This window comes from Meles meles, chromosome 5 (genome assembly GCF_922984935.1).
Source record: "Meles meles chromosome 5, mMelMel3.1 paternal haplotype, whole genome shotgun sequence".
NCBI lineage: Eukaryota > Metazoa > Chordata > Mammalia > Carnivora > Mustelidae > Meles > Meles meles.
Window position 1 is genome coordinate 24,825,860 of NC_060070.1, and position 13,374 is coordinate 24,839,233.

Genomic DNA, 13,374 nt, shown 5'->3' on the forward strand with positions numbered 1-13,374 from the left:
GCATCGGGCTCTCTGCTCAGCAGGGAGCCTGCTTCCCTCTCTCTCTCTCTCTCTCTGCCTGCCTCTCTGCCTAGTTGTGATTTCTCTCTGTCAAATAAATAAATAAAATCTTTAAAAAAAAAAAAAAGAAATCAAGAGTCGGGCCCTTAACTGATGGAGCCACCCTGGGAACCCCTGGCCTGATAATTCTTTATATATTGTCAGCTCCTCTATACTTTCATTGATCTTACATTTGTTGTTTGTGGCTCTTTTCAATTGATCCAAAGAACCTAGTTTTCTATATTTCCAGAAATAGAATTCCAAAGAAATTCAGGATGGCACGTTTCTTGTAATCAACATTCAAAATACAGCACTGACAGTGGTTCTGTTTCAAATGCTTTCATGTTTTCAGACGGAGTCCAATACAGGGTATATACATATTATGGCTTGGAAGAGAATTTAGAAACCCACAATCTACCCAATCTCATGGCTTTGGAAGATGAAGCCTAGAAGCACTGAATGAGCTGCTCAGGGTCCCATGTGAACTGGTGGCAGACCCAGGATTCAAACCCCAGCCCTGCCTCCAAGCCCTGTGTTCCAGCCCCTCCCCTGTGGGGCGTCAGCGATATATAGTTGATGACTGAAGTCATGCAAGTTCTCAGTGTCCATCTCCCGGGGGAAGAAATATGGGTCCATCTCTTCTTCTTGTCATGCCCTCCCCCAATACTATCAGCAAGAGTGATAATGACCATTTCCTGAGTCCTCACTTTGCACTAGCCCTATGTTAGATGTTTACATTTAAATCTTGCCACATCCCTGTGAGGGGATATTATTATCTTCACACAGGTAAAGAAAGGCAGGCTCCAAAATCCTAAGCTATAAGAGCTCCTCACGCTGAGTGGCTGAGCTAGACTTTGAGCCCACATCCAAAAGCTAGTGTTCCAACGTATGTACCCACTAGCACCCCGAACTTATTTTTAAATTTTGCTTTGTTGCTTCATCTCTGCTGATGTGTAGGTCGTCTCTACACATCATACTTCCTCAACAACATTCTCCATCCTCAGATGATCAACTTCTTGCTACCAGTGCATAGTTAGTACTTTTGTTCTTGCCATACTTGAAAATTTCTAGAATAATACTTCAATTTTTAGAGCGATTAACCCCTTCTCCATTAGTGGCCCCTTGCCACACATCTCAGTTTGCAAACAGACCCTCCCCATCCCCAACTCTTTCCAGTGGTTGTTTAGCAAATGTCTTAGAGAAGGTCTTCCCTGCAAGACAGCTGGAGCGAGAAACTCTCCAGGCCTATCTGAAATTGGAAAGAAAGATGAGCTGCTCCCACATTCTCCAACCCCCTTTGGTGGAGACGCCAGCTGGCAGGGACCTACTCTCTACTCTTCTGCTTCACCCATCACGATGCTCTACCCCAGCAAAGCATAGCCCCTTGGGCAGCTGCTGGCAACCACGCCCTGGTGGAGGGGGTCACCACATCCTTTTGATTGAAATTTTGAATTTCAGGTGAAGGTGCCAACTTTGCCAGCATCTGTAGAGGGATGTTGGCTTTGAAGGCCAAGGATTAGCTCCAGTATATGTCAGAGCACAGTGTCTCAGGCACCTAATCTCTCTCTAGACTTCGCTTCCAAGAAAGAAGCTTGCCTCCCTTCTTCCTTTCCATTTTATCCAGTTTATTCTGCCAGATCCTGTTTTTAATACTTCAAAAATAATTGATATTTTAGAATAGATTTAGATTTACTGGAGAGTTGCGAGGGTAAAACAGAGAATTCTCATATACCCCATGCCTACTTTCCTCTATTGTTAACACTTTATATTACTATGATACATTTGTCTCAACTAGCAAACCAATAATAACACATCAGTATTAAATCATGTCCGTATTTTATTCAGATTCATTAGTTTTTCCATATTCTGTTCCAGGATCTAGCCAGGCTATCATATTAACATTCAGTCATCTTGTCTCCTTAGACTTCTCTGGGCTGTGAAAGTTTCTCAGTGTTCCCTTGTTTTTGATGACATTGGCAGTTTTGAGGAGTTTGGGTCAAGTGTTTTGTAAAACGTTCATAACTTGGGCTTGTCTGATGTTTTTCTAATGATTAGACTGGGGTTATGGGCTTTGGGGAAGAAGATTCCAGAGGTAGGGTGTCATTCCCATCATGCCATGTCAAGGGTACGTACTATCAATGTGGATTATCACTGTGGATAATGACCTTCATCATCTGTCTGAGGTGGTGTTTGATGGGTTTCTCCATGGTAAAGCCACTTTCCCCACATTTCCATGCTGTCCTTTTTGGAAGTCACTATGTGGAACTCACACTTAAGGAGTGGGAGGTTATGCTCCACAATAACTATTTGGAATATTTATGCATAAGAAGTTTGTCCGTTCTCCTCCATGTATTTAGTCAGTCATCATTTATATCAGTAGGGAATCATGGATACTCATGGTATACTTTGAATCAGAATCCATTACTCATGATTTGTTGCTCATATTGTTCCAGATTTGGACACTGGAAGCTCTTTCCATTGACTCCAGTGTTCCTATGGCCCACAGTCATCATCGTGTATGTGTGTGTTTAGTACTCTCTTACGTTCTGGGACAAGATGTCGCAGGCTCATTTGAATGTTTCCTGCCCGTGTCCTTGAATCAGCCATTTCTCCAAAGAGCCTTTGTTTCTTTTATTGAAGAATGGTATTAGATACCAAGATTGGACCCTTCTGTTGTATTTTGTGCATTTAAAAAACAAAAGGCAACAAAAAAGCAATTTAAAAAAACAGCACTTTTTTATTTTGTCCATTTAAAAAACAAATGCAGGGGCGCCTGGGTGGCTCAGTGGGTTGGGGCCTCTGCCTTCGGCTCGGGTCATGATCCCAGTGTCCTGGGATCGAGCCCCGCGTCGGCTCTCTGCTGGGCAGGGAGCCTGCTTCCTCCTCTCTCTGCCTGCCTCTCTCCCTACTTGTGATCTCTGTCTATCAAATAAATAAATAAAATCTTTAAAAAAAAAAGTATAAAAAACAAATGCAACAACAACAAAAACAAACAAACAAACAAAAACACACAAAAAGCCAACAATGGTGAAGGCAAATGCCCTGCCAGAGAATAGCATCCCTGTATGTTGGGGCATACAGGGAGTTCCTCATTCCACATGCAGGAGAGGCACTGACAGAGGGGCCCCACATCACACCAAAGTACATTCCTAGCCACTGGACTCATTTCTATTTTAGGAGCCCTCTAAAATCGGATGTGAATCCCTTTCCTAGGCCAAGTTTTTTCCTTTATTTTAAGTGATGAGATAGAAATTTCAGCATGCTAGGTCAAAGGTATGCTTCCTGATGGTCTATTCTCTTACCAAGAAGAATTTTTAAAAAGTCATGGACCACCCACAGGTGCATGAGATTTCTTCTTTTTTCAAAAGTCCCAGCAGTTGTTTGAGGGGTAGGATGAATGCCCGTGGTTTGCCCTGCAACCAGCTGACTTATTCTAATTCCTTCAGTTGCTTTATCTGATCAGAAATGATGGAGAGTGGTAAGAGCCAACTCTATTTTTAGTACTTCTTCAGACGTGGAGTCAACAAACAGACCCCTTTCTAATAAATATTAAAATTGCGAGCAAGCATTAGATCTTAGGGTTATTATACACTCATACAAACAGGAGACTCTCCGCCATCACTATCCTCACCATCATCACCATGTCACATCACCATCCTTCTAGGGAAGGGGCACTAGGATCTTTGTGCGATTTGCTTAAAGACACAGAAGGAACATTGGTGACTTGCCAAATCTTACTTTCCCCCCACTAACATCATTATCTGTATGTTGGTTGGAGGGCTTTAAGCCTGTAATGGAGAATTTAGCCAAGGTCCTTCTAAAGACCACTGTCCACAGTTGTTGGGGACTGCTACTGCCAGCCTCTCCATCACAGGCCATGCAACGCAGCATATCATTCCTAGAAGGACTGTCAGGGGGACGCCTGGAAGGACAGTCAGGGTAACATGTAGCCCTTGTTACACTCGGCAGGTGAGGGAACCGTGCCAAAGTCATGGTCACTGAGTCACAGCTGGTTTCTGGTCCGCTCCTTTCCACCTTGAGTTGTCTTTGAGATTATTTCTATAGTTTAGCAGAGCATAACTAATTTTTCAAATGCTAAACACAGAATAAGATGATATCTCTATTTACTGTAGCTTCTGACTAACATTGGGTCTCTTGCCAGAACCCTAGATTCTGCATCCAGATAGCCCTAGGAAACCAGGATGCTCACTTTTGACTGATTTCATTGTAAATTCATTTCAGTGAATTTAAATTCATTTCCACACGTCCCACTGCACCCTCAATGCCACTCAGCAGCCACACCTCAGTTCATGAACACTCCCTCCTCTATCCTTACACTCAGGCTTCTGGCATCAAGAAGAAATTAGAAGCCATCAGAAGAGACCTTTTGTAAGTTCCCATCTCCACATCCATCCCCCACCCCACACACACACACCAGATCTGGGCCATTATACTCTGCTTTGCAATAAAATAGATGAAAGGTCTGAGTTTCCCTGCAGCCTTGACCCAGCCCTCCCACCCACCCGCCTCCATTCACTAAATTCATCCCCTCTCACCTTCTAAAGTCCTGAGGCTGCCAGCTCTCCAAGCACTCCCCTGAATCATCCTTCTTTCCCTCTCTGCTGGATTATTTCCCTCAGCATTAAAGTATGTATCTCTTGTCTCAAAATATATATGTGTGTGAGTGTGTGTGTATGTGTATGTGTGTGTGTATATATATATATTTATACATATATATAATATATAAAATAATATAAAATATATATAAAAGTATTTATATATATATAAATACTTTTTTAAAAGCTTTAATTGTGGTAAGACACATGGCATAAAATGTACCATCATACCCACTTCTAAGTGTACAGCCCGGTAGCAAGTATATTCACATTGCTATGCATTCCATCTCTAGAACTTCACCTTGCAAAACAGAAACTCTGTCCCCATTAAACAACTCCCCATTCCCTCCTCCCTCCAACCCTCGGAGAACACTATTCTTCCTTCTGTTTCAGTGATCTTGTGATCCTCTTCTAGGTACTTTAAATGAGTGGAATCATGCAATACTTGTCTTTTGGTGACTGGCTAATCTCACTTAGCAAATATGTTCAAGACTCCTCCATGTTGTAGCATGGGTCAGAATTCCCTTCCTCTTCAAGGCTGAGTAATATTCCCTTGTGTGTACATATCACCTTATGTTTATCTATTCATCTGTCAGTGGACCCTGGTAGTTGCTTCCTTGTGGACTATTGTGAATTGTGCTGTTATGAGCATGAGTGGACAAATACCTCTTGGAGATCTTGCTTTCAATTCTTTTGGATATAGACCCAGAAGCAGAATTGCTGGACAATTCTATTTTAAATTTCTTGAGGAACTGCTCTACTGCACCTTTTTACATTCCTGCCAGTGGTGCACAAGAGCTCTGATTTCTCCACATCCTCGCCACACATATTATTTTTTTCATTTGTTTTTGGTAGTAGCTATCCTGTTGGGTGTGAGGTGATCTTCCATTGTGGGGCAAAAACTACTTGATTTGACTTTTCCTTCTTACTATGGCTAATTTTGGGCTCCCCTTCCAGACAAGCCTCCTTGAAAGAGTTGACTTTAACTCCTGATCCCAGTGCTTCACCTCCCATTATTTCTTGAGCTAATTCTAATCAGGTTCTCATCCCACCCACTGTACTACCCCCTCTATGTTGAGAAGTTGCTACATCTAAAGGCCACTTCTAGTCTTCCTTGTGATCAGAGCTTTTGACATGGCTGACCACTCTCTTCTTCATGAAATACTTTCTCTGGCTCCCACAAGGACCCACTGGCTCAGTTTTCTTTCTACTCCACTGGATGTCTTTCCTGGTTTCTTTTGAAGGTTCCTCCTGGTCTCTCCAAGACTCTACATGTTGGAGTCTTGCAGAGCTCTGTGCTTGAATTTTTCTCTTCTCCATCTGTACTCCTTCTGTTCTTCTCTGATGAGCTTACCCATTATCATGGCCTTAAATATCAACTCCATACTGATGATTCAATATGGGGGGGGTCTGCATATATGGGTGGGGTCTGCAAATATATTAACAATAGAATACACACCCTTGCTACTAAAAATATGGCCAATGGACTAGCAACTAGAAGCTTGTAAGAAATGCAGAGTCTTGGGCCCCACCCAGACTTCCTGAATCAGAATCAATATTTTAATCGGATCCTCCAGGTGAGTGATTGCACCTTAAATTTGAAAAACAGTGGAGCAGTGGCCTCAACCTTGATTATGTACTAGAATCATCTGAGTACCTTTTAAAACTCCTGATGCCTTGGTCCCACTCCCAGAGAATGATTTAATTGGTCTGGTGTAGAAAACAGCCACAGGTCAGTGGTGAAGAGGTGAAGTGACTGTTATTCATTATTTTTTGGTGGATTAGACAATTTTCTGTCAAACCTTGCTATGGAGAGTGACTTGTTGGCATTGACATAATCAACTGACCAGTCATCCCATTTTATTCCATATCAACAAATTTCAGCTCCTCATTTTTTATTTCAAACAATTCCTTCAAGGCGGCTGCTTCTCACCACCAGAGAATACACTCATGTCCACACTTGGACTGCCCTTGACAGTTTCTGCTGTAGGAAATAAATGCTGAGTAGTATGGCAGCCCCTTGGAGGAATGGTTTCTGGTCTCTTCCAGCAGGATCCAGTGATCTTTGTGAACTGATAGCTCAGCAGAGAGTGAGGAGATCTTCCAAATTGGTCCCTGGGTAGCTGTTGGGAAAGCTCTGTCTATAGGATTCTAGGGATTTGCAGCATGGGTACCATCCCTTCCCCTAAATTCTGCACTCAGATGGCTCACAGGCTTCAATGATCATACCTCTTGTGTTCCCACACTCACTGACTGACACCAGCCATTTCCTGGGTAGATCCACTGTAAGGGTAAGGTGCAGAGCTGATCTCTGAATTTGACCCCAGACATGAATCTCGATCATAAACTTGAATCTGAAGTTCAACCCCTTAGCTGCACAGTAGAAAGTTGTGGAAACATGATAGACTAGCAATGGGTAACCTGATGTCCATGAAAAATTGGGGGCAAGTGTAGAGTGTATTTCTAGATTTTCCTTGACCAAATGGGCTCTGTCTTGCAGCTCAAGTCTCGGGTTCTTATGACTCCTTTAGCCCTCTCACCTCCGCGGAGCACACCGGAGCCCGACCTCAGCTCCATCCCTCAGGATGCAGCCACCATACCCAGCTTGACGGCCCCACAGGCTCTCACAGGTAGGTCAGTTGAATGACCTCCAAGGCTGTGATGGCCAGCTCGCCGTCTAGCAGATGCTTTGTGAACTGGAGAGCTGCCATTGAGATCGCTCTAATGAAGGATTTAGTCCTTAGCTAGACAGCAGGGAGGATGACCAAATTCTCTGAGAACATTAGCTTAAGTGTCTCACAGATAGGATTACTTGAAACTTGGTTTTCAAGGCACCTCAAATTCAGCCGGTTGCACTGGGATGGGACTGGAAAGGATGGTTTGGTGGCCCAATATTTTCTTTTCAGAGCCACGTTTACTTTTCACCAAGAGTGAACCTGCTTACCTTGAAGAGTTTCCAACCCTGTGTTTGTGATTCCAGATATCCTAAGGACCCTAATCTCCCTTAGTCCCACCTGGTGTCTCCAATCCAGTCAGAGTAGAATTCAGTCCAGTCTTTCTTATGGGGTGTCCACCAACAAACATTTCTATTGTAAGAGTACCAGCAGTAGGATAGCATCTCTCTCTCTCTCACACACACACACACTGTCCCTCTCATCACAAGCCACCCAACTACCAACCCACTTGATCCCCCTCAGTTTCCCTCCCTTGCTTTAGGTAAAAACCAAACTTGTTTATGTGGTCAACAGACCCCTGCATTCATTGCTCTCCTCTCAGTCCCTGGAGCGCCCCATAGGATTTCAGCATGTCGCCTTCCCTCTATCTGGAATGATCTCCTCTCTGGTCATCCTTCTCATCCCTTACATCTCAGTTCAGGCATACCTTGCTCCAGAAGGTCCTCACTGACTTTCCTGCTAGGGTCCCCACGATGGGCCCTCTTAACATCTCCTCAGTGTGTATTGAAGTGGCAGTCTCGCATGGATTCCTGGAGTGCTCTGAGTAGCTCCACCTTCCCAGAGGGGTCCCCAGCTCTGTGAAGCCAGGGACCCCCAGAATCTATAGGGCAGGCCTAGCATAGTGCCTGGCATGAAGGTCCCTTATTGATTAGACTTCCTAAATCATCTGGGATGAGCACAAGAGAAGGCAACCTCGTGGAGTGGAAAGAGCACAAGCATTGACATCAGAAAGGCTTGAGTCCAAATCCTTGTTTCACCCCTAATTACAATTTAGACTTTAGAGCAAGCATCCAAACATTAAACCTCATTTCTTCATTAGTTTCTTCATTAATGAAGGAAGTAATCATACCCTACTCCCAGGCTTGTCTTGAGAATTATACAAGATAAAATATACAAAGTGCCTGGAATAGAGTAGGTGCTCAATAAAAGTGAACTTTCTTCATCATTTTTGTTACTGTTTAATACTTCCCATATCCTATTGGTCTCTTCTTCAAGTCCCTTTTGAACACCCTTTGCCCTAGTGGTAATATCTCAAGGTAAGATCCTCATAACCTGGGATTGGGGGGAGGGGGGTGGGATAGAAGAAAAGTCATTGCCATGGGGAAGAAAATGTGACACCTGCCATTAATATTTATTTTTATCTCATCCTTTAAAATTTTCTATTTCTTGGTTATGTTTTAAGATGCATGCAATATATTAAAACGGTCCAGAATGTATATATCCTACGAATAAATAAGCATATTTTGGGCATGTGTTCAAATATACAGATGGGGTCTATGACTTTTAAAATTGTGGGGACCATTGGTTGGGCTCACCTAAATGGGCAGCTGCATATTTAATATCTCTGAGATTGTAAATAGCACTCTCTTTAGAACTTCTTTGAGTATATAGTCTTTGGGGTAATCAGCATCATTTGAAATTTTTTTTTCAATGCAAGTTAACAAAAAAATAAATCAGCAAACATTATGTGTAGCTTAACAGCTCCTTTGGAGGCGGGGGGAAGATTTTGTATGTGTACATGCCCAGTATGGAAATACATTTATACACATGGTCCACACTGACCTCCATAATTGTTTGCAATCCCGATTTGAGTACATCGGAGGGGACCCTCTGGCCTGTCTGTTTCCAACCAAGAGGTTCTCTTGATAGTGAGCCCCGGAAGTTGGGGTTGATGGGCTCTTTTGCCTCTTGTTCATCTCAAGTTGGGAAGAATCAGTCCCAAATTTGTTTTTTCCAGCTTTCCCAAGGGCCAAGAGGGCACAGCTGAGGCATCCCTCATGCACACAGAAACAGCCCCCTGGCCTGACACAACCGATGCTGAGGGCTTTGTGGGTCTCTGTTTCCACAGTCTGCCTCTACATCAATAAGCAAGCCAATGCAGGGCCATACTTGGAGAGGAGGAAGCTGCAGCAGCTCCCGGAGCACTTCGGGCCTGAGAGGCCATCGGCGGTCTTGCAGCAGGCCGTGCAAGCATGCATCGACTGTGCCCACCAGCAGAAGTTGGTCTTCTCCCTGGTCAAACAGGGCTATGGCGGTGAGATGGTGTCAGGTAAGGCCCTGGGGCAGGTTGTGTGAGGAGGATGTGGGTGTCTCTCTGAAGAGGGAAGAAGTCATAATCAGGCTTGGGGGACAGTGGTTGTAGCCAGGGTCTGTCTTCCATCTGCTGGGCTCTGGGGGCCTTACAATAAGCCTGTGTGCTGGAGGTCTCTCTCTGGGCTCAAGGAGAAGATGCTTCCAGATCTGGACAAGAAGACTAAGCATCTGAATCCTCTTTCACTACCCCCTACTTCCGGCTCATCAGTAAGTCCTATTTCTCTTACTTCAAAATGTATCCAGAATCCAGGCACGTTTCACCACTCATAGCAGCCACTCTGGTTCTTTAAAAGTCAAAGTCAGATCATGGCCCTCCTCTGCCCTACACCTTCCGTGGTTCTCATGTCACTCCAAGAGAAGCCCACGTCCTTACGAGGACCCAGAGGTCCTAAGTGACCTGGCTCTGGCTACCTCTTCGATCTCCTAGTCAATTCTCCTGAGTCCCCACTCTGCTGCAGCGACAATGGCTTCCTTGCTGCTCCCTCTGCTATCTCCAGCCACGCTCCTGCCTCAGAGTGTTTTCCCTGTTGATCTATCAGGAATGCTCTTCCATCGGCTGTCCACGTGTGCCTTGCTCCCGGAATTTCTTCAGGTTTCTAATGGCACCTTATCCAAGAGCCTTATTCTGACCACTCTGTCTAAAATATCAGCCCTTGTCACTATCTGTTCTGCTTTACTCTACCTCATTCTTTCTTCCTGGCATGTATCACCACGCAGAGCAGTGGGGAAGCTCATGGTTCCAAGCACCTCTCAAGGGCTGGGTTGTTGGTTTTTTTAAAAGATGCTTCAAGGTCATTCTCTTCTCCCATTGTCATCACTGTCCGCCATTTTCAGCCCCACCCAAGGCTCTCTACACAACTGTTGTCACCACCTGCCATTAAGCCCTAGAACACCAGGTCTTTGCAAGATGTCTTGATTCCAAGGGGACAGACTGGTGTTGTCTTTGGCCCAGCCTCAAGGTCATGGCCTCCCTATCACCAGGAAATAGGGAGAAGATTCCCCAGCAATTGAGGTGGTGCAGGTGACCGTGCCAACTGTCTAACGGAAGGGGGGGAGGGATGACTTTAATGTCTCTGGGAATTTTATTTAACCCTAGATCCCCAGGACTTTGGGGGCATGGAGGTTGTCCAACACAACTTCCCCAGCTGTGATTGGTTCCGCCCACCTTCTGGAGCTCCCTCTGAGCAGGAAGCTGGGTCTGACTTGCTGGTAACTGATTAAAATAGAACTTGGCAAGGTTCAGGTGCCATGTGTCTTACCCAGGGTGACTTTTAAGAAACTTTAGCAGAAGCAGAGACAAGAGGAAGAAGTACTGCACTGGGAGAGGCCAGGAAGAGGGTCTTGTTGTCAGCCTTCTGAGAACCCACTGGCCATTCTTCTCCAGATTCTTGTCTGAGAGCCAGGTTCACAAACCCAGGCTGCCCTCTGAGGTTGAAGGCCTTGTTCTTTTCCTTGCTGAGTAGCAAGTGTCAAGACACAGACATGGTGCTAAGAGAAAGCTGCTCCTGTACCGTGTGCCCATCCTCTTGAGCAAATCCCATCTAACTGAACTCTTTGTGGCTCCTCTCCCTAAGCCGGGAGAGCCAACCCCATCTTCCCTGCTCTCCTGCTCAGTCTTTCTGTGACCTCAGGGGCCTTGGCACTGGGGGGCCCTGTGCCAACACAAGCCTGGACAGAGCCCTGCTGCTGACTTTCCCTTAGCTGAGGGATTCCCAGGGTCCAGAGCTCAGCACGTGGTCTTGGCGTCTTGGAGAATGTAGTAGCCCTGGGGGACTCCTCATGCTGCCTCCTTGAGATTGCAAAGTGGCAAGGTGGTCTTTCACATTACCAATGGTGGTATGGAAGCTCAGAGAGCCTATGATAGCCCCAAGATGGCTTAGGGGGGTGCTCAAGGAGAAATAGTTAGACTCTCCCACTTTGTACTTAGAACCTAATCCTTAGGGCACTGCTTTCCCAACGTTCCCATGGCACAACACAGGAAATGGTGATGTTGGTGCTGGCACAGTGGGCAAAAGGAACCAGACTGCCATGGGTGGGCCTAGGTCCATCCCAAAGGCTAAAGGAGCAGTATTGCAGCTCTCCACAGGCCTCGTGCTCTGCCCAAACCACACTATCCCAGAGGGGTTGACCTCATGGTGTCATAAATGCCACATCTGCTTTCAGCAGGTGGCCCTTCCAGGCACCTCTGGGGGTGTATGCACACTGATCTATGGGACAGACCCGATGACCCCAGTCTTTCCTTCTGTGGGTTCAGTTTCCATCATGCTTGGTCTTCTAAAATATTGGAGGCCAAAAGCAATGCTCACACTAAGAAGGAATTTCCAGAGTGTCTGAGTGGCTAGGATAAACCGGTTGGGTGGGCACATGGCAGCTCTTTGCTGGCTCTCCCAAATAGAGTCACCCAGAGTGTTAATGTGCCAGGCAAGTGCCACTTAGAGGCCATATGAACCGGAAAAACCACTCTACGCCCACTGCTCAATCTCCTCACCTGTAACATGGGGTAATAACCTCTCGTCTACTGTCCTCACAGGGTAGTCAGGAGCGTCGAATGAGGGGATGAATATGAAGGCTCTTGTCAAACTATAAAGAGCTATACACACACACACAAATGGATTCTTTTGATTTCCTAATTAAAATGGGTTGTTTTGTTTTAGTTCTAAAATCAAAACTAGTCCTAGTGTTGCCCCTGCCCCAGCCCCTGTCATGCTCCTGCCTTTGGGAAATAAAACATGAAAAACAGGGCTGCCCTCTAGGTGTTGGCAATGAGTGGTCGAGGACTGGCTGGGAGCAGAGTGTCCTCTTAGGGTCTGCTCTAGTGTTCCTCACCGTGGAGCTGGTACACAAGCTTCATGGGGTGAGAGAGACTGTGAGGACAATTACAGAAAGGAACATGCTGGAATTTAACATATTTCTTCTAAATTCCAGTAACCCTGTCGACATCAAATTTCATCTGGAATCACCATGGAAAGACTATTGTTCTTTTTGGAGACACCTTCCCAGAAGAGCAGAAAGAACCCTGAATTCTGTGTTGCTGGGTTAGATCTAGAGACCTCAGCATGAACTCAGGTTTACTTGGATATCTATCTACCTAGATCTAGACCTATGTATCAGTCTACTGACTGACCTAGCTCTATCCATCTCTCTCTCTCTGTAAACATATATATAGAGAGAGAGACAAATCAGGATTGTATACATGCATATATTTCTTAGCTCTCTTCACTGAAAAGACCCCAGAGTTAATGATACTCCAGTAACAATGAGCGTATCCAGTGCCCAAATCTTGATTTCTAGATATCACACTTTAGTAACAAGGAATCAGAACCATTAGAGAAATGGCTGGTTTTAGGGCAGGGGCAGGGAAATTGAAGATGAATCTGAAACATATTGAAGTTTCAGTAACCAAGAAGTTGTTAAAAAAAAAAAAATGGGGGCATATCATAGGGATGCAGGGCACTGGAAGTCCCAAAGACAAAAGATGGAACAATTTGAGCAACAAAATAAATAACCTAGTATTGTATAACCCACAGTACAAAATAAATATATGTGTCTATACTGATATCAATAAATGATTGAATAAATGAATGAATGAATGAATGAATGGAGGAAAATGGACAGTTCTTTCTTATAGAAGAATCCTAAATGATAGAGAGACTCTTCCCTCCTCAGGAGGT

General features: G+C 44.9%; 1 protein-coding gene across 8 annotated transcripts in view; it reads left to right on the forward strand.

The window, feature by feature from the left end:
* Nucleotides 1–13,374, forward strand: part of SCML4 (Scm polycomb group protein like 4) — a 96,787-nt gene that overhangs the window by 56,128 nt on the left and 27,285 nt on the right. For all 8 annotated transcript variants that reach the window (XM_046004938.1, XM_046004939.1, XM_046004943.1 and 5 more), the window contains 2 exons: nt 7,156–7,285; nt 9,459–9,659. In XM_046004938.1, the coding sequence (XP_045860894.1) occupies nt 7,156–7,285; nt 9,459–9,659 (331 nt within the window). The remainder of the gene's footprint in view (nt 1–7,155; nt 7,286–9,458; nt 9,660–13,374) is intronic.